At 42.3% G+C, this 21702-nt stretch overlaps 1 protein-coding gene across 1 annotated transcript in view; it reads left to right on the top strand.

Moving 5' to 3' along the window:
* The window catches only part of CCDC157 (coiled-coil domain containing 157), a 38035-nt gene extending 34908 nt beyond the window's left edge, over nt 1-3127 (top strand). The window contains exons 9-11 of the mRNA XM_075213135.1: nt 134-273; nt 1419-1513; nt 2415-3127. Coding sequence (XP_075069236.1) covers nt 134-273; nt 1419-1513; nt 2415-2616 — 437 coding nt within the window. The 3' untranslated portion in view covers nt 2617-3127. The remainder of the gene's footprint in view (nt 1-133; nt 274-1418; nt 1514-2414) is intronic.
* Nucleotides 3128-21702: the final 18575 nt, after the last annotated feature.

Genomic DNA, 21702 nt, shown 5'->3' with positions numbered 1-21702 from the left:
TGCCTTTTTCTATTGAAAAAAAGATGTTTCTAATAAAAAGTTTTGTAAAAAAAAGAAAAATTCACAAATACTTGAAGAATGTTCTTCACTTGTCCTTGTTCTACACAGGTAACTCTATTGTTTCTCAATGTAGGCTCTGGGAATATTACGGAAGATATGGAAAAACAGCTCCAAGCTAACAGCATCCGTATCAGCATTTTAGAGGAGGAAAACTCAAAACTGAGAGCCAGTCTGTATAGACTCGGAGAGATGAGCAATCAAGGGCCACTAAAGGTGAGTGTAGAGACAAGGATAAAAAGAATACAGATACCTGGATCACATGTATAGTATTTTCCAGATAAAACTCTAAGGGGTATATTTACTAAACTGCGGGTTTGAAAAAGTGGAGTCAGATTCTAGCTGTCATTTTGTAGACTGTGCTAAATAAATGATAATTATATTGTGATGTCTCTACATGATTCTGCTTTGAAATTATGTGTCATTTGCTGTTTGTACTCTCTTAAATATGTCAATAAAAACAAATATATAAAGGGTCATTTACGAACGTCAAAAAAAATACGAACATACTTCTCTTTTTGTGCAAGTGCGACAAATTGTCCGCAAAATGCATTTTAAGGTGCACACATACTTTATGGTCTTTGGACACACCCTGTACAAGAGGAACACACCTACCTGTGTACATTTATGGATCCACCTGCAAATGTACATGATGGAAATAGTATAAACAGCATTACAAAGTCCAAATAAATGACCAGTTTAGGACAACCCCCTTCATTCATTTCAACTTTTCCATCTTTCCTTTACATGATTTCTTATTGAGCCTCACTTATGTCTTAAATTAATCATGAGAGAGCACTGTCTTTATTATATCCCAATATTGTGTCTGAGGCTTTTTAATACATTAGCCAAATACAGTCCACCCATCTCCTCCATCTGAAAGTGTAAAGCACCTGCAGATGCCTCCATCTGAGCCTGCAAATACATGTGCCCATGCAGGCCTCCATTGTGAATAAGTCGCACAAGGTTTTTATACACCCAGTGGCACCAACATTGCCACCCAACTTTGGCTGATTGACTTATAAAATCCCTTTCATTAACTGGAGTACACATTCATATTCCATTTGCTGCAAATGTGACATTGACCATTGCAACCAAGGCAGACATCCACTTAATTAAACAGTCTGAAAAAATCAATACATGAATATATAAGAGACCTAAATAAAATGGAATATTGTAACCTGATCTGTGATTAACATCATTATTTATAGGCTGTTGCTATGCACTTCAGGACTCAATATTTGTATAAAATGTCCAATTAGGCAGCATTTTAGTACAGCTAATTTATAAGGACAAATTGTGTTTTGCATGAAATCTCATGTATGTGGCTTTACCTGTTCTGCTTCTCGTTGTATCACCAGATAATTCCTCAAACTCAGCTGTGGGCTCTCTCGCCCACTAGAGAGCTATTGTCTCCTGAACCCCAAATTACTGACAGCAGGATCAGCGTAACAAAGTGAGTATCTTGTAATATATATCTTGTCTTCCAAAGTAAAAGTCTCTATTTCCATTTTTTCAGTGTCTGCAGATAAGCAATTGAATTTTTTTTACTTGTTACATTTTTGCCTGCTAATGTATCTGCCCTTTGTATATATTAAATAAACCTATATATAATGCACACATCATACTAGGAACGTGTTTATCTATGGTCTTGGACCATATGCAGTTCATCAAAGAGTTCTTTCATTAATGAAAATGGTAATACACAGAATTGCTTATCAATATTTAGAGTATGTTTAGCCCTATAAGTAATGGAAGTATTGTCACGTCAACCTGTGAGCACAATAGGAAACTTACACTGAGGTTTATAGAGCCTGCGTCATGGTGACACTGGATAAAGGGCGTTTTAACTTGGGTGCATTTAGCTACATTCACCAAACTATAACTGTAGACATCATTGAACTCTATGGTTAATGAGACCTCCATCCTCACTAGAGAGCAGGATGCACCTGCAATGAAGCATGTACAGATTCACATGTATCCTGATCCTAGTGTGCACTGACGTTGCAGTTACTATAAACATCAGTGGTCTCCATAGTGATGTCACGGTAGATGCAGCTCACTGCACCACCAGTAAAACAATATACAAAGCCCCTGGTTTATGTGAGTCACCTCATACAGTGTCCTGCCCAGTGTTCCCTAAGTTGTTGTTTTGACTGAATTATTTCCGCAGTTGGCTAATGCATACCAGTAAGACAAAGAATAAAAAGGTGAAGAAATGTACATACTTTCTACAGTATCTAATATGGTGCTGCTTAAGGTAGCTACTTACCAGGATGATTGTTTCAGAGTTTTTTCTTGTGATGGGGTTTTTGTGCTACTTCTTTCTTTACTCTCATCCTCTTTTTGTCATATAGGCCTCCGACTCCAAAACTAAATTCAGTGACACTCCCTAGGGACACAATGAAATCCCCAGCTATTGGTCAGCCAGAAAGAAAAGGCTCAAGCCAGTCTCTTAACCTTGTAAACTTTCCACCTGCGAATTCGGCCATAGCAGCTTACGCACGTGTCAAGCAGGTAAAGGGAAGAAACCGAACCCCCAGCTCGGATCGCAAGTAACTAGCAGGCAATCACATAAAAGGCTTCATGTGATCATAACAAAGCTAAAATGAATTTCCCTCCTGGGACTGTTGCTGTCTAAAAATACTGACATTACTGCAATAAAGTGCAAGAAAATGAGGGACATACATGTGGACTGTATCGGAATAAAAAATGTGGCTAACAAAGACCAGTCCATGTCTTAGATGTGTTTTGGCAAAGGCAAGAAGCACCTTTTTGCCTTTGTCAGAGATTCTGTCTATGAGGACTCATTGTGAGTGTACCATGATGGAACGCACAACTGTCAGTCTAGAAAAATCAGACAAGAAGATGAGCAACTTCTCCAAGAACCATATTGAATGCACTACACAAGTGTTGCTTAAGGCTGGATAAAGAGTACTAGTATCTGCCATATTTGTTATGTTATGTGCTCCACTGCTTACTGTGCTATGTATTTGTAATAAAAATAATGTTATTCTTTTCAATACATCAGTGTTTTTCAGTAATAAAATAAATCTCTCTGACATCCTCAGCAATGTTGATTTTAATCACATTTTGGTACCTAGTAAGTATCTTTTCAGAGTAGGCATAGCAAACATTCTCTGTGAAAGGTCCTGATGCAATGCATTTAAATTAGATTATATATTGAAGATTCATCCAGTAATTCCAGCACTTGAAGTGTAAGGTAAGTACACACTAAGCAAAGCACCTTCTTGGAGGGGAGAAAGGAAAAGTTGGTAAGTATGATCAGAGTATACCTCCAGTGTATATAGCTGAAATGTATGATTTTCTTTTATCATATTGGCTTTATTTATCATTTTTAAATGATAAAACAAAACATGAATCAAATAATAACATAACACATCATACATAACATTAAAAGGCATGAAAGCACTAAACAATTTTGGGCCTCATTTTGAGTTGGACGTAAGTTAATTTTTGTCCCGTAATTGTACCCGTTTCTGTACTGTACATGCATACCAAAATGCATCCATACCTAGATTTGTGCGTATTTTAGAATTGTGGCCACTCTTATGCCTGGAGGTGCTGAACTGGGGCTGGCAAGCATAAGTTGAGTACAGTAAGTACATGGTTCTCTTAAGTGTAGCACACCCCCTGGACAAACTAACAAGACTGAAATAAACCCTCCTTCACAAGTGTGAACAGTAGCAAAATACTGAATATTATTTCCACTGTTTGCAGCACAACCATTCAATACCTTTGTATCATTGGACATTTCCAATTTCCACGAAACATACTCCGCGAGGGTCTCAAATTAGCTTTATGCGGCATACTAGGATATGTCCTGTGAATTATGTACAGTCGTTTTAACCCTTGAGCATGAATGTTTTGGCACTTTTAAAATTTCAGACCACTGTTCGTCTGTAGTACTGAACACATCTTGCTCCCATTTCATTGTAGTGGGTAGATGAGACTCTGCAAGAATATGATTATGTAACTCTAATTCTCAATATAGAAATAAAGGTAAAGCATTATTATTAGATTTTTGTAGCATGTACAGCCTTATTTCAGCATATTTTTCCAAATTATCTTCCAAAATATACTATTAATACTGTTAAATATTTTCCTAGGGAACCATAATGGGAAGCTATGGAGTATGTATCCCTCCCCCTGAGATGTTTATCAGTAGTTGTGTGTATTAGGCTTACATTTGGCTAACAGAGAGTATAAACTGAGCCTAGCATAAATCCTTGACCCTGGAAGACACTACAGCTCCCAAATATTTATGGTATTGACACGCTTCTTTTGCTTCTGTCATCAGTGGATCATTATGTGGATCTTAATGTGGAACCAAAAGAAAGAAAGCAAAGGAGGTAAAGGACCGGGTAAGTGTCTCTATCTGGGTGTCACTCACCGGACTGTGAGTGCTTCTTCCCGGACATTTAGGAACCGTGGCCGTCCTCCATCCTGAGGGACTGCGCATGCGCAGCCCTTTCCATACCTCCAGTGTATGTTCCTTTAACTAAATTGGCAGATCAGGCAACCTCCCTATATTAAGCACCTGTGGTCAACACCACGTTGCCTGATCTTGGAGTCTCATTCCCCATGAGTCTCTGAAGGTGTTCCTGTGTTTCCTCGTTTATTCAGCCCAGCTGATCCCTGTGGTTTCCAAACCACTTCTACCTCTGTGGTTTCCAAACCACTTCTACTATTGTGGTTCCATACCACTTCTACCATCTACTGTATCATCGTGACTGTGAGCTGATTCCTATCCGCTGCCTCCGTGCACTACAGTCTTCTAACCACTTCAACTCTACCATGCATCATTGGGACTGTTAGCTGATGCCTATCCGCTGCCTCCGTGCACTACAGTCTTCTAACCACTTCAACTCTACCATGCATCATTGGGACTGTTAGCTGATGCCTATCCGCTGCCTCCGTGCACTACAGTCTTTCATTCACATCCACTCACCTGTTCATGATTGTGACTGCCAGCTGATTCCTATCCGCTGCCTCCGTGCACTACAGGCTTCAACCTGCAACTCGTCTGTGTTTCATCATCGTGACTGTTTGGCTGATTCCTATCCGCTGCCTCCGTGCACTACAGTCTTCAACCTGCAACTCGTCTGTGTTTCATCATCGTGACTGCTAGCTGATTCCTATCCGCTGCCTCCGTGCACTACAGTCTTCAACCTGCAACCCGTCTGTGTTTCATCGTGACTGTTTGGCTGATTCCTATCCGCTGCCACTGTGCGCTTCAGTCTTCAGCCCTTGTCAACTCTCCCGTGTTTCCTTGAGTCTGCTGCCACTATTGCTACCCGCTACTCTCCGTGACCAACTGTTCCAGTTCAACTCTGCTCCGGTGTCCCATCGTTACTGCACCTACTGGTTGCTATTGGCTACCTCCGTGTTCCCGCAGAGACCCGCTGCTGTTACTTCTCAGCGCTACTCATCCATCTACTACTGATCCGCTCTCCACGCCTTCCTGTGTTCCCTGCTGGTCTACCTACCTGTGCGCTGCACCTGCTAGACCACCGCTTCACCCATCCAGGGACTTTGGATCCTGCCGGCCTCCTGCCCTTCAGGTATCTCTGCACTCCTGTCTGACTGCCTTCTCCTGAACCACGGTATGCATACTTCCCATTGACTGTGCTGTGTATTGCATACCTTGCTGGACTGTGTTGGTTCTCCTCTGGAGTGTACTATCCGCTGAGTCTATTGCCATCATTGACTGTGTTATCTCATGCTGGATTACTTCAAGAGACTTTCTACATTGGCAGTGTTGTTCAGTCATTTATACATTTATATTGTGCATATTACTGTGGATCAAAGTCAAGGTGCCCGTGTATATATTGTGTTGCAGCCTCTCCCCGTGCACCTCCTCACATATATATTCAGTGGTACAACTTGCTAGTGGCAGACCACTGACTCCTGTTTACAGTTTCACCCGTTCCAGTATCCTCTCACATAGCAGTGGTACAACTTGCTAACGCAGACCACTGACTCCCCGGATACCTCCACTTGGATTCCATTCCTTCACTCCGACAGCGGTACAACTTGCTATCCGCAGACCGCTGACTCTCATCACCTCCTCGTTTCTGTTGGACATTCCTCCTCACTATAGCAGTGGTACAACTTGCTACCGCAGACCACTGACTACCTTCACGTGTCCTTTGTCCATACAGTTCCTCGTGTATTACTACTTCCATATTGCCAGTGCTGCTAGTCATAGACTTTCCTGAGCATCTCATCATCTGCTATTTCCTGTTCCGTGATCACCCTGCTACCAGAGTACCATATTACCACCTATACTGCTCTGGTAAGCCTATCACCTGGTGATCCCTGGGTAAAGACTCCTAGTGCCCGTGACAGGAAGATCAGGCCATGACAGACCCATATACGGAACCTACCGCTAAAGAGATGCTGCAGCATCTGGTCAGCCGTGTGGAGCAACAGGATGCTCGCGAACAGCTGTTACTTCAATGTTACCAATCTTTAACCTCCCAAGGAACATCTGGACAGACTGTTACAGCTAATGTTGAAGCTCCTGTGCTTTCCTCCGTTTCCCCAGTGCCATCCCAGGTGTCTACAGTTCCTACGCTTCACCTGCCTACTCCGTCAAAATATGACGGGGACCCCAAAACTTGTAGAGGTTTCCTTAACCAATGTTCAGTCCATTTTGAACTTCAACCTCAAAATTTTTCTACCCATCGTTCCAGAGTGGCCTATCTTATCTCATTGTTTTCTGGACAAGCCCTGGCTTGGGCCTCCCCTCTGTGGGAGAGAAACGATCCAATTCTACAAGATAGTGCCAAATTCATTTCCACGTTCCGAAGTGTGTTCGATGAACCAGGTCGTGTGACCTCCGCTGCTTCCAGCATTCTTCGTTTGCGACAAGGCTCCCATACAGTAGGACAGTATGTCATTCAATTTAGGATCTTAGCCTCTGAACTTCAGTGGAACTCTGAAGCATTAGTTGCCGCCTTCTGGCAGGGGCTTTCCGATAAAATTAAGGATGTACTGACTACCCAAGAACTTCCTTCGTCACTAGAAGATTTGATCTCTCTTTGCCATCGTGTAGATATGAGATTTCGTGAAAGAGAGTCTGAGAAAACAACGGCTGTCAAAGCACCTCTTCGTTCTAACCCTCAATTTCGTCCAGCTCCATCCTCTGCGATTCCCATGGAGATAGGACGTTCCAAATTATCTTCAGAGGAGAGGAAACGAAGAGTAAAGAATAGACTCTGTATCTATTGTGCTGATTCCACGCATATGCTCAGCTCTTGCCCTAAGAGATCGGAAAATGCCAGGCCCTAACTAGTTCTGGAGAGGTGAAGTTAGGGTCCCTGGAGTCCTCTCCATTGTCTATGAAATCTAAAGTCTGCGCTTTCGATGTTACGATTTCCTTTGCTACCAAATCCTTTGAGTCACAGGCATTGATTGATTCCGGAGCAGCAGGAAATTTCATTTCTAAATCACTAGTGAATCAATGGTCCCTACCAGTGATCACTTTAAAAACACCCATTACTGTGACGGCTATAGATGGATCACGCCTCATCAATGGTCTCATCACCCAGAGTACGTCTCCAGTAACCCTTCAGATTGGTGTACTACACCATGAAGAAATTTCGTTTTTAATTCTTCCAGTTACGACAAGTCCGATTGTCTTAGGCCTTCCATGGCTTCAGTGTCACTCTCCCCAGATTGACTGGCGCACCCCTCAAGTTACGTCTTGGGGGTCTGAATGTCACCATCGTTGTCTCTCTCAAGTTATTCCTCTTAAAGTACAGCAATCTTCCATCTCATCTTCCTCCCCGGGACTCCCTCCTCAGTATGCTTCATTTGCCGATGTGTTTGATAAAGCTCAGTCTGAACGTCTTCCTCCTCATCGTTCTTGGGATTGTCCGATCGACCTTCTACCTGGCAAGACTCCTCCCAGGGGTCGGGTCTATCCTCTCTCGTTACCTGAAACTCAAGCCACATCTGAGTACATACAGGAGAATCTCCAGCGTGGGTTCATTCGATCTTCCACCTCTCCCGCTGGAGCTGGGTTCTTCTTCGTCAAAAAGAAGGATGGATCATTACGCCCTTGTATAGATTTTCGTGGACTCAACGCCATTACTATCAAGAATCGGTATCCCATTCCGCTGATCACTGAGCTATTTGATCGCATCAAGGGAGCTCGGATATTTACTAAGTTGGATCTTCGTGGTGCCTACAATTTAATTAGAATCCGTTCCGGTGACGAATGGAAGACCGCGTTTAACACCAGAGATGGGCATTACGAATATTTAGTAATGCCCTTCGGGCTGTGTAATGCCCCCGCTGTTTTCCAGGGTTTCATCAATGAGATCTTTCGGGACTTATTATATGTATGTGTCGTTGTCTACCTGGACGACATATTGATCTTCTCACAGGACCTGCCTTCTCATCACCAACATGTGGCAGAGGTCCTCTCCAGACTACGGAAAAACTCGTTGTTCTGTAAATTGGAAAAATGTTCATTCGAGTTACCCCAGATTCCATTCTTGGGGTATATAGTTTCCGGAGTTGGCCTGAAGATGGATCCAGACAAAGTAAATGCTGTACTACATTGGCCTCAGCCAACTACTCTTCGTGCCATCCAGCGTTTTTTAGGTTTTGCCAATTACTATAGACGCTTCATTCAAGACTTTTCATCCATTGCATCTCCCATTGTGGCCCTAACTCGGAAAGGGGCTAATACTAAGCAATGGTCATCTGAGGCTCTCCAAGCCTTTCAAATCCTCAAAGAGTCCTTCTCGTCTGCTCCCATTCTGCGACAGCCTAATGTGACACTCCCCTTCTTCCTAGAAGTAGATGCCTCTAATGTGGGCTTAGGAGCTATTCTCTCCCAACGCTCGGAGCAACAAAAATTACATCCTTGTGCCTTCTACTCTCGGGGTCTTCTGCCCGCAGAGAAAAATTATACTATCGGGGACAAGGAGTTGCTGGCCATCAAAGCTGCATTAGAGGAATGGAGATACTTGTTGGAAGGAGCTCGCCATCCGGTGACGATCTTCACGGATCATAAGAACTTGTCATATTTGCAATCTGCTCAATGCTTGAACCCTCGTCAAGCAAGATGGTCTCTTTTCTTTTCCCGTTTTGAATTAATTATAACCTTCAAACCAGCCGCTAAGAACAAGAAAGCTGACGCTCTATCTCGAGCTTTTGTGACGTCCTCTGATGTAGAAGAGGTTCCCAACCATGCTATTCTAGACCCCAAATGTATTTCTCTGGCTGCTTCATCCACCAAAATGCTACCATTTGGGAAGACCCTTGTGCCTCCTACTCTGAGGAGGAAAATCCTTTCGTGGTTCCATGCCTCTCGTTTTTCTGGACACGCCGGTGAACACAAGACCTTTGAGATTCTCTCTCGTAGTTACTGGTGGCCTTCAATGAGGAGAGACGTCAAAGAGTTTGTTGCTTCCTGTGATTTATGTTCTCAGTTCAAATCCTCCCGCAGAACTCCAGCAGGGTTGCTGCGACCACTACCCATTCCGTCCAAGCCTTGGACCCATATTAGTATGGATTTCGTTACTGATTTGCCACCAAGTAAGAATCACAATACTATTTGGGTAGTGGTAGACAGATTTTCGAAGATGGCCCATTTCGTCCCTCTGTCCGGTTTACCTTCCTCGTCTACTCTGGCTGAACATTTCATTAAAGAAATCTTCCGCATCCATGGATGTCCGTCTGAGATTGTGTCGGATAGAGGAGTACAATTCGTTTCCAGATTCTGGCGGGCCCTTTGTAAAACCTTGGGCATACGATTAGCACTCTCATCTTCTTACCATCCGCAATCTAACGGACAAACGGAACGAGTCAATCAAGATCTTGAGACCTTTATTAGGATGTTCTCTTCAGCCAACCAAGACAACTGGGTAGAATTGCTCCCTTGGGCTGAATTCGCCCATAACAACATGTACCATGAGTCATCATCCAAAACTCCATTCTTTGTGGTCTACGGTCACCATCCGTCTTTTCCGGAATTTCCTGCCCTCCCGCCCACCCAAGTTCCTGCTGTGGAGACTGCTTGTCAGACCTTCAAAAATATCTGGTCTCAGGTCAAAACCTGTTTAAAGAAGACATCTAACAAATATAAGTCTTTCGCAGATAAGAAGAGGCGGGCTATTCCACCACTAAAAATTGGAGATCGTGTCTGGTTATCTACCAAAAATATTCGTTTGAAGGTTCCATCTATGAAATTCGCCCCTCGTTTTATTGGTCCATATAGGATCATTCAAGTTATCAATCCAGTATGTGTTAAACTTCTTCTTCCTAAGAATCTTCGGATTTCCAATGCCTTCCATGTGTCCTTGCTCAAACCTCTCATCATCAACCGTTTCTCGACTCCTCCCTCAGCACCGCAGCCAGTTCAAGTTCATCAGGAGGAGGATTTCGAGATTACTGAGGTATTGGATGCAAAAATTTCGCGAGGAGTCCTCCGTTTCCTCGTTCATTGGAAGGGCTTTGGTCCTGAAGAGCGTTCATGGATCAAAGCTGAAGATCTTAATGCTCCTGCCCTTCTGAAGAAGTTTTATTCCAAAAATCCAGACAAGCCCGGTTCCAGGCGTTCTGTGCCCACCTTTAAAAGGGGGGGTACTGTCACTCACCGGACTGTGAGTGCTTCTTCCCGGACATTTAGGAACCGTGGCCGTCCTCCATCCTGAGGGACTGCACATGCGCAGCCCTTTCCATACCTCCAGTGTATGTTCCTTTAACTAAATTGGCAGATCAGGCAACCTCCCTATATTAAGCACCTGTGGTCAACACCACGTTGCCTGATCTTGGAGTCTCATTCCCCATGAGTCTCTGAAGGTGTTCCTGTGTTTCCTCGTTTATTCAGCCCAGCTGATCCCTGTGGTTTCCAAACCACTTCTACCTCTGTGGTTTCCAAACCACTTCTACTATTGTGGTTCCATACCACTTCTACCATCTACTGTATCATCGTGACTGTGAGCTGATTCCTATCCGCTGCCTCCGTGCACTACAGTCTTCTAACCACTTCAACTCTACCATGCATCATTGGGACTGTTAGCTGATGCCTATCCGCTGCCTCCGTGCACTACAGTCTTCTAACCACTTCAACTCTACCATGCATCATTGGGACTGTTAGCTGATGCCTATCCGCTGCCTCCGTGCACTACAGTCTTTCATTCACATCCACTCACCTGTTCATGATTGTGACTGCCAGCTGATTCCTATCCGCTGCCTCCGTGCACTACAGGCTTCAACCTGCAACTCGTCTGTGTTTCATCATCGTGACTGTTTGGCTGATTCCTATCCGCTGCCTCCGTGCACTACAGTCTTCAACCTGCAACTCGTCTGTGTTTCATCATCGTGACTGCTAGCTGATTCCTATCCGCTGCCTCCGTGCACTACAGTCTTCAACCTGCAACCCGTCTGTGTTTCATCGTGACTGTTTGGCTGATTCCTATCCGCTGCCTCTGTGCGCTTCAGTCTTCAGCCCTTGTCAACTCTCCCGTGTTTCCTTGAGTCTGCTGCCACTATTGCTACCCGCTACTCTCCGTGACCAACTGTTCCAGTTCAACTCTGCTCCGGTGTCCCATCGTTACTGCACCTACTGGTTGCTATTGGCTACCTCCGTGTTCCCGCAGAGACCCGCTGCTGTTACTTCTCAGCGCTACTCATCCATCTACTACTGATCCGCTCTCCACGCCTTCCTGTGTTCCCTGCTGGTCTACCTACCTGTGCGCTGCACCTGCTAGACCACCGCTTCACCCATCCAGGGACTTTGGATCCTGCCGGCCTCCTGCCCTTCAGGTATCTCTGCACTCCTGTCTGACTGCCTTCTCCTGAACCACGGTATGCATACTTCCCATTGACTGTGCTGTGTATTGCATACCTTGCTGGACTGTGTTGGTTCTCCTCTGGAGTGTACTATCCGCTGAGTCTATTGCCATCATTGACTGTGTTATCTCATGCTGGATTACTTCAAGAGACTTTCTACATTGGCAGTGTTGTTCAGTCATTTATACATTTATATTGTGCATATTACTGTGGATCAAAGTCAAGGTGCCCGTGTATATATTGTGTTGCAGCCTCTCCCCGTGCACCTCCTCACATATATATTCAGTGGTACAACTTGCTAGTGGCAGACCACTGACTCCTGTTTACAGTTTCACCCGTTCCAGTATCCTCTCACATAGCAGTGGTACAACTTGCTAACGCAGACCACTGACTCCCCGGATACCTCCACTTGGATTCCATTCCTTCACTCCGACAGCGGTACAACTTGCTATCCGCAGACCGCTGACTCTCATCACCTCCTCGTTTCTGTTGGACATTCCTCCTCACTATAGCAGTGGTACAACTTGCTACCGCAGACCACTGACTACCTTCACGTGTCCTTTGTCCATACAGTTCCTCGTGTATTACTACTTCCATATTGCCAGTGCTGCTAGTCATAGACTTTCCTGAGCATCTCATCATCTGCTATTTCCTGTTCCGTGATCACCCTGCTACCAGAGTACCATATTACCACCTATACTGCTCTGGTAAGCCTATCACCTGGTGATCCCTGGGTAAAGACTCCTAGTGCCCGTGACACTGGGACTAACTCACCTGGAATCAGTACAGGTTTTGTCAAATTCAGTCCAAAGTAAAAGTGTAAGGAGAAACTAATGTCCAGAATTTCCATATTGGACCAACACAAGAAGAATAGTTAACCATCCTCAGAGCAACCCCTAAACCATATTTGTATCCTTCCCATTATCTGGGTTGGGAGTCTTCACCAACCTGAAATGAACCTCAGAAACCGAGAATCAAGTCCCAGTGGGGGTTTGTAATGACCCATTTCCTTGAATCCAGATTTGAATTTATGACAACACTAGAAATTGAGCTGTTTGGGCAGTGTAGAAAAGGGATATTCTTGATAGGACTCTGTCATTATTCTGAATTAGGCCTGCAGTATCTCTGTGCTACCAGAGGTGCTGCTGGTATACTCTTATTTTCTCCTCACCTGCAAGAGTTAATCTCAGTCCCCTGTTTAATCACCTGTGTCTGGCCTTTATCACACTGCCTGTTCCAACAAACTGTCAGTTCAGTTGTCTTTGCTGCTGGTCTCTCTCTGATACACCTATGATCTGGCCCTGATTATCCCCTGGTATCTGACTCCTGTTTGTTCCATTGTTTTGCACCATTTATTGTGACCCAGACTCTGGCTTTGTTTGACCTTGCTCCTATTTACTCTCTGGTACTGTTGTGGGTCTATTGGCTTCCAACCTTGGCCTGCCTGACCTTCCCCTCACTGCCACTTCCTGCCTCATCCAGTCTCTTCTTCAAAACAGTAAGCCTACAACTCTCATTAGTTCTAGACTGTTCCTCTGCGCATACTGCAATATCTATTGCCAGCATTATCAAGTGCTTTGTTCCTGTCAGCAATATATCTTACCAGTATTATCAAGTGCTTTGTTTTTTTCTGCAATATATTTTACCAGCATTATCAAATGATTTGTTCCTGTCTGCAGTATACCTTACCAACGTTACCTGTTATACCTATGGACTTGTAATAGCCGTATTACCATTTACTGCATTTAGCTATTATCTGTGTGACCTGTGTTCACAATAAAGACTCTCTGTTTGCATTCACAGCTACTTTTTGATCTTCATATTGGGAACCTAAACAATTCTAAAGCCAGGTGCCCCTATATGAATGTTCCTTTCCTGTTGTACCAGGGCTACCTTTATTACAGGTACTGGTCCTATTTCGGGTGAAAGTCGTTGAAGTGAATGTTAGGCACTGGAGCATTTGCTGACTTTAAAGGAAGTCTTTCAGAAATGTCCGATATGTATTGGGTGTAAAGATGGGAATACATGAGTGTCCTATTCAAATGCCCAGGCCACCCTTACCGCATGGAAAGAACACCACCCTGATAGAGAGTGCATGTCTGTATTATTTACCCTCTACTGTATTGATAAGCAGAGACTGCCTGGACTTTTCTGCCCTTTGCACACGGAAGGTACCGGAGGTTTTGCCCAATGTCCCCGGAGAGACATTTCCGCTTTCTTCCAACTCTTCCTGTCCCAAGTGAAAACCGTAAACAGAAGAGGACGGATCACAGAGACTGACTCCTACAAGATATTCTGGTGGGGAGAGTATTAAAGTACAGCCTTATTATGAGAATGTGGAGATGTCTGATATTAATGAAGATGTGTTATCCTATTCTCTTGCACCCATCTCAGATCTCAGAGTGGCTCAACGGGAAGATGGTTTTTGTGTAAAGTATTTGAAAATGTGCAAAATCATATTCTGTATAGAAAATAAACACATAAACAAATGGGAGTGGTCCTACCATTATTAATAGTTCATGCCCTATTGAGGAAATAGGTATTAACCATTGCCCACACCGTTCCCTGAGGTGGTCACTTTGGGACAGATAAAACCCTGGACAGAATAACAGCACATTATGCTGAGGTGGACAGATTATGTGCTTTGTGTCCTGATTGGCATGTTGGTGGCAGCTCCCAGAAAAGAAGCTGAGATAGCTATTAGAGACACAACACGTTTCGCCGAGCTGCTTAGTCCTGAGAGAACTAGTCGTGAGGTACAAGTTGAAGTCAAAGGATTAAAGAAGGTAGAATAGTGATGGATAAAGCCAAAGTTAAAGGATTGGAGAAGGTAGAATTCAGATGACCTTTCCACTGAAGGTCTGATTGCAGAGTAAGGAAAGCTATGCAGTAGTCCGAGGAGGTGAGTAGCTAGATTGCTGTTCATAGCAGAGAATCCTCACACTGATTATCAGATGACAGACACCTGCCACCAGCTTCTGGCTCCTTTTATTCCCCAATCTATAGTCTGGGTTATTTTAAAAAAAATTAGAGGTATGCTTGGTGGATCCAAAATAACCTTTTTTCTAAGGGGTACAAATTCATACTGGTGGTTTTATAGGGTGTGCCACCAGATGCTCAGAGGCCTTTCCACTATGAACTGCAAACAAATGAATATACTTTTTCCACAGTAGATCTGACAAAAGTTGTCCTTACAGACCAAGACATAAACCTTATGGCTAAACTGGGGAAAGGGTCCTGAGGCTAATGAAAGTGTTTTCAGTTAGGACATTGGTCTAGCATTGTTCAGATGCTTTATTAAGAGAAAAAAGAAACAAACCCCTTTCATTTTCATTACTGGCCCCATGAGGTCTCTCATGATTCAACCGGCTTTTCAATATTAAGCTGTTTCATGGCAGAAAGCCATCCTTATCTTAACCTTTGGATAGAATTGTAGGAAGAGCAACCCATATTCATTGTTTTCATTAGGGATGAGAATGCTTCATTTTATGTTTTCAATGTGTACACCCACCTATATTTGACAAATGAGCAACTGTGTAACCATAACGCCCTGGCCACCAAACTATGAGTACAATCTATGGGGTAGTGATTGGTAAATTTAATTTCTAATAATCTTGACTTAAGTGTTAGGTCCAGCATCAAAGCCTAAGGTCCTTTACAAGCTGTAATTTCCTCTGAGTCCATAGACACTTTGGTTGTAGTTATTTTTATCAGTTTTCTCATATTCTAGGAAGAAACAGCCTGGGTGTCACCAGAGGTTATTGTTCACCAAATACCCTATAGGCTTACATAAGGGATAAGTTAGATCGTAAACAAAAGAGTTGAAGATATGCTGAGGCTGGGGGGTAAGGCAAGTTTTGCCTTTAAAGACATTGCCGTTTTAAATTGCTCTTGCAGAATATCAGTGACTTGCAAAATCCGCAGTTTAATACATTTACCCCTGGGAGTCATTGAGAAGTCCATTAATGAGTGGTGTAGTCCAGGCCTGTCCAACCTGCGGCCCTCCAGATGTTGTGAAACTACAAGTCCCAACATGCCCTTCCCGCTATCAACTGGTTGTCTACCGGCAAAGCATGCTGGGGCTTGTAGTTTCACAACATTTGGAGGGCCGCAATGTGTTCAGTGGACTCCACAGTGTCAGGCTCTGTTTTGAAAGATCAAACAGGTACACTGTGAGGGCCCTGTCCTTCAGTATCTGAATTTAAGATAGCTGTTTGTCCAAACAGATGGCTCTGATTTGAAGCCTGGGGCAGTTTTTTGTGTTACAAGTTTTAGGGAGTAGAGCATCCAATATTGTATTTAGGCTGGAAGCTCTATCCCCGCGAGACTCGATATTCCACTATACAGTAGGAGTGGCACAAATCATTTTGTTGTTGTCACCATCCACAAGCGCTCTACCCAGTGGTAAAAGTGGGGGTGTATATGGTGGTATGCCATACCACCACATCTCTTACTGCCTTCAAAAATCTGTTGACATACATTTCCATTATATTTTTCATACCACCACTTCTAAATTTCCACTTCGATCACTGCAGTACCTCAATGCAGCTTTTTTGTCCTGTCCGTGGCTAGAATGCCAAGCTTCCACCTCGGCTGATCCAAGACCACCCTACAATGGGGGAGACAGGTGGTAAGTGGATGTCGGACCCATGTGAGAAGTATGGCATGGTTCTACAGCTTCCTCACCCTGGTCAGGCTCTATAAGTATAACGCCTAGCAGGCTCAGTGTCACGTTGTGTACTGAGAGGAAGGACTGTAGTCTGCTAACGCACTCTGTCCTACCCATTACTAGGCTAAACACTACTTGTATTGTATCTTCTAAATATCTGTCTGGCTGTGTTTGCTATTCCTGCATAATGAAACAGTGGTTGAAACATGCCTCTCCTGAGTCCTGACCTGACCCCTGGCCTCCAATGGGAAACAGCAAGAGCTATATTGTGCTGTAAACTCACAGCATAGGTGGAATCAATCTGTCCAGTCTTCTTCAATAGAGACACAAGGGGCCAGAGGGAAACTGCATAAAACTGTGATCAATTTTACATTTATATGTGTTGGCACCCCAGTAGCTATATTCATACACACGCATCTACATCATAGAGGTTTTCTATAACCAGATCATTTTTTATTGTGAAGAATATAAAATAAAGGTATTTTTTTTTAAATACAGTTACTAGTCAGGAGGAGAATTCAACAAACCTTTATCTAGTCTGGGATTTCACACCCACTACTAACAAGCTGCCAAATAGAGCTATCCAAGTTTTCATACCTTTTAGAAGCAGCTAACCGTTAGTGCTGCAGAGAAGCCATACAACAGTAGTAGACAAAAAAGGGGTTTGCTAATTATTGTATTACCAACTGGATTTAATAACTTGGCTATATAAATTTAATTTCATATACAGATGTATTTGACCCCACAAGCTTTCTACATAAATTTGGCAGGTGCCTCTCATCACTCCTCTGTGGATTGGCTACATGTTGCATATCTCCCAACATTGTGCTTGGAGAATCGGGACAATCTGTGCTGTGTAATGCCACATTGGAGCAGGGTCACACCACTTGGGGGTATGTCGTTGAGCCCAACCCTCTCTTCTCCCTGAAAACACCACTGAATTGCCAGATGCACTTGTGGAGGGGGGTGTAACACAACATCACAATATCCTAGGAGTCTGGACAATCGTGCTCACTGTCGGGACGTTTAGGGTGTATAAAGTTGGCTTAGTCTTTCCCATTTATATTGTGCTTGCATATGAGTACATAGGAGTTGGTTGAGCTGAAATACTATGCACTGCTGTTAACACTCTAATGTACTAATTATAGCTGGCTGTAGCCCTCTTAGTGGGCTGCGCGTCAGTGTGTAATTATAATTATAAAATGAGTTAAATAGTTGCTTTACAAGAACGATAAATGAAAAGTTATACATCTTTTCATTGCTCAATCACTATGGGTCTAATTCATTAAGGAAAGTTAGGCAAAAAATTTAGTACTTTTTCTGGACAAAACCATGTTACAATGTAAGGGGTGCAAATGAGTTTATTATTTTGCACATAAGGAAAACACTAGCTGTTTTTTCATCTAGGACACAAGTACTTGATAATTTATTTGTACACTGAAATTTAAAGTTGATTCAGGACATGCCCTACCCCATATACAAATCTTCTGTCACATTTTAAATTTACCTCACCCTCCAATGCAAAATGGTTTTGCCTTACTTGCTTACTTTTGCTTAACTTTCCTTAATGAATCAGGCCCTATATGTGTGTTTCATTGAGTGCTGGGTAATCTTTACCTAGATCGGCAGTCATTTGGCTCTACTGAAAGGTCAGAATAAGAAGTTGTTTTTTTTTTTTAGAAAGATTGTTCTAATTTAATCAGACACTCAATAGATGGTGCTTTATTCCATCTATTTTAAATATCTGTCAGTTGTAACAATCTGGCCAAATCCTTTGGCCACTCCCTGCCGATTGCTGCTCGATTGTACTGGACACTGGCATAGAAAATCCTGACTTTGCAAATTTCATGTTACACTGGGCAGATTTTCTATCTCTAAAACAGGAATTGGCCATTGAGGTAATCAGAAGTTTGATATGCTCTTAATAGTAATTACACACAGCAATCTAGCCAACAGTATCTCTTAATTCTCAACATTATATAATGAGAGTGAATGTATCCCTCATTATTTACCAGGACGCAGTATAGAGAAATGACAGCAATTAATATGAATTATATACAGGCACCTGTAGGGTTTGTGTACTTAACAGAATAGATTGACTGTAAACAATGCAAACATCTGATTACCCCATTGCCCAATGTGCAGTGTTAGAGATAGAAAATCAGTCCAGTGTAGCAGGAAATTTGCTCAGTCAGGATTGCTGTTCCATGCTAGAATCCAGTAGAATCGAGCAGTATGTAGTATATATATTAGCAGAGGTAAAAAGGTTTATTAAACAGTGTGTGAAAAATGAAAACTGAGAGAGGTGGAATCAAAAATTATTTATTCACAAGCAAAGTATTTCTTTCAATAGGTGGTCTGTATATTAACCTTACGTAGACCCAAGAAAACACCAATTTCATGTTATTTTAGCCTAAATTGCATTGCTGTTTGTCATTGAGAGTCTGACAATATATCATCATCATCACCATTTATTTATATAGCGCCACTGATTCCGTAGCGCTGTACAGAGAACTCACTCACATCAGTCCCTGCCCCATTGGGGCTTACAGTGTAAATTCCCTATCATTTTTACTTGTACATAACAAACCTAATAAGACTTAGGTGTTGGAGGATGGTGGGAAGAGGAGATATGGTATGATGCTGCAATGTTAATATGACTGAGTGTTAAGATCTTAAAGAGGATGAAATGTTAATTACGAAAATGTTTTACTCAAAAGTTGCACTTTAGGAATGTCTGTGTTAATGAAAATTATTATTAATTTTTTTTATTTTTTTTAAAAACAGAAATGCACTTGCTAGTTTACAGGGAAATTCAGCATTTTTGTGTCAGCATTGTATGTTACATAACTTTTCTTATACCAGCTGCAATTTAAAATGCATTATTTCATTATTAATGCAATGCATCATTTATATAGACTTCTAATAATAATGTGCAAGATCATAAACAAGGGCATAAACCGCATATTATATTTTGCCTTATTTTACTATAGTGTATTAAGTAGAAGTGTAAAAGTGTGTGTACATTTTTACAATTACATTGTTGGAAACATATGCCCTGACTTGGTTGAGCTGTTGTTGTTACCTCTGTACCTCTTTCTCCATAAGTCTTGGTAATGTTACTTAATAGTATGGAGAAAATATCAAACTTGCAGAAAATTTCAGCAATTAATCCAATATTGTGTTTAATTTTTCTATGCACTATGCTAATAAAAACTAACACTATCTGATTTTTAATGTGGGTTACAATATGCATCATAAATCTTAGTAACTAGTTAATTTTTACTGTGCTACAAGATACTTGCTAGCTGTTATCACTATTGCGCTGATAGGGTTTTCTGTAACTCAGATCTACCGCTGACCATTTCAGTACAGAAGGAAATATCACAATGGAGGTCTACTTTTCAATAGGACAAAAACCATAGATCCGTCGAAAATTGGAGATATCGCTGGATTTACGTATTTTTCCTATTTATCAAAGAATCCCGGCTAGTGAAGGCCACAGCTAGTCTGAGGCTTTGTCGGAGGCCTCCAGAGATGCTTTCCCATTCATGGGCAACTGTACAACTACTGCCACTGTCCTTCAATGGCTAACACCATGTCAGGATGACGTTATTAGTAAACTAAAGCATTTTATCCTTTTTATCTATTTGATTCACGTTTAAAAATATAATTGTATTATTATTATTTTTTTTTAAAAAGGAATCTGGAACTGGAAGCCGGAATATGCTAGCCAGAATACCAACTCACGCATGTGAAGAAGGACCCAGCAGTGTCCAGGCAAGCGGTAAGACTCCTCTTACTGCTGCCAAATTACATGATAGAAGATTTTCTATCGCTAAAATATGCAGTAATAGAAAATCTTCATAATGGTTGAGTCTTGTTAAACAAACCAAGTGAGGTCTTACAGCCAGGGCTGTCTTTCCCATTGGGCACGCTGGGCAACTGCCCGGGGGCCCACGTGCATAGTGGCCCCATAGCCAGGGTTCTGAAGTAATTATTAAAAAACAAACAAAAAAAAAGTTACTTTTCTGCGGTCAAGCGGCATCGATCCGGCTCCCTCCCTCTTCCTCTCCTCCCTGCTGCGCCCGCACTGAAAGTTGGGCGTGACGTGATCACGCCCAGCATTTTCAGTGAAGAGTGCACCAAGAGGAGCCACAACGCGGCAGACAAGCAAGCGAGGAAGAAAGACAACAGAAAAGACGAAAAAACAGAACAAAGTGATAGAAAGCGAAGGTGAACAAATAGAACAATAATGGAGAACACAGGCATAGTATCTGATACAGGGATGGGGGAAGACCATAAGAATGATGAAGGGGGGAAATAGAAGAATAATGGAGGGCACAGTGTCTGATACTGGGGGAGACCAGAAGCATGATGAAGGGGGACAAACAGAAAAAAACGTTTATGTGGATTAACCTCTGTAGTACAGCATGTTTTTTTAATGTTTAAACACTGACTTTTTTTGCAGGTAACAATAAATATAAACTTAATTTTATTGGTAATTTACATTTTTATTCCTGAGAGTGGTTGTGTAGGTAGGGGCCCCAGTACACTGCTTTGCCCGGGGTTCCATAATGTTGTTAAGATGGCCCTGCTTACAGCCATTCAAGGCTATTGTAAAGACACAGCATACCTGCACATACATGTATCCCCTCTTAAGGAGACATACAGGCAGTGGTAGGAACTGTGATGTGGATTTTTGCTTTCATCTTCTGCACTGCTCATGAACATGAAAATATTATTATAGGGATATGTTTTGAAACAAAAGTGTGGTTTCTGTGGTCATGAGTTATTGATATACTATCATATATAATTAATAATAAATAAATAGTAATTTGAACAATTCTAAAATATAGCATGTGGGGTTAACTGATTCTTGTGGACATGCAAAAAAAAAAGGGGAAACACAGTGCAATATTGCAGATAATGCATAAGAACAGAAAATATATATCTAGAATTTATCTCCTTTGGAAACCAAAGTTACACATCAAACAAGTTTCAGTGCAAACAGCCCAGAAACAAATTTCCAAATCGGTAAATGATAAATAAATTCCTAAGTAATCAAGATCTTTGTACACCAAGACGTGTTTTCCCGACAGTGCATTAACAGCAGCCTTAACTATTTTTGAAAATCGCCT

This window comes from Mixophyes fleayi, chromosome 1 (genome assembly GCF_038048845.1).
Source record: "Mixophyes fleayi isolate aMixFle1 chromosome 1, aMixFle1.hap1, whole genome shotgun sequence".
Taxonomy (NCBI): Eukaryota; Metazoa; Chordata; class Amphibia; order Anura; family Limnodynastidae; genus Mixophyes; species Mixophyes fleayi.
The sequence above is the reverse complement of the archived record's forward strand: the minus strand, read 5'-3'. Positions and strand labels throughout refer to the sequence as shown.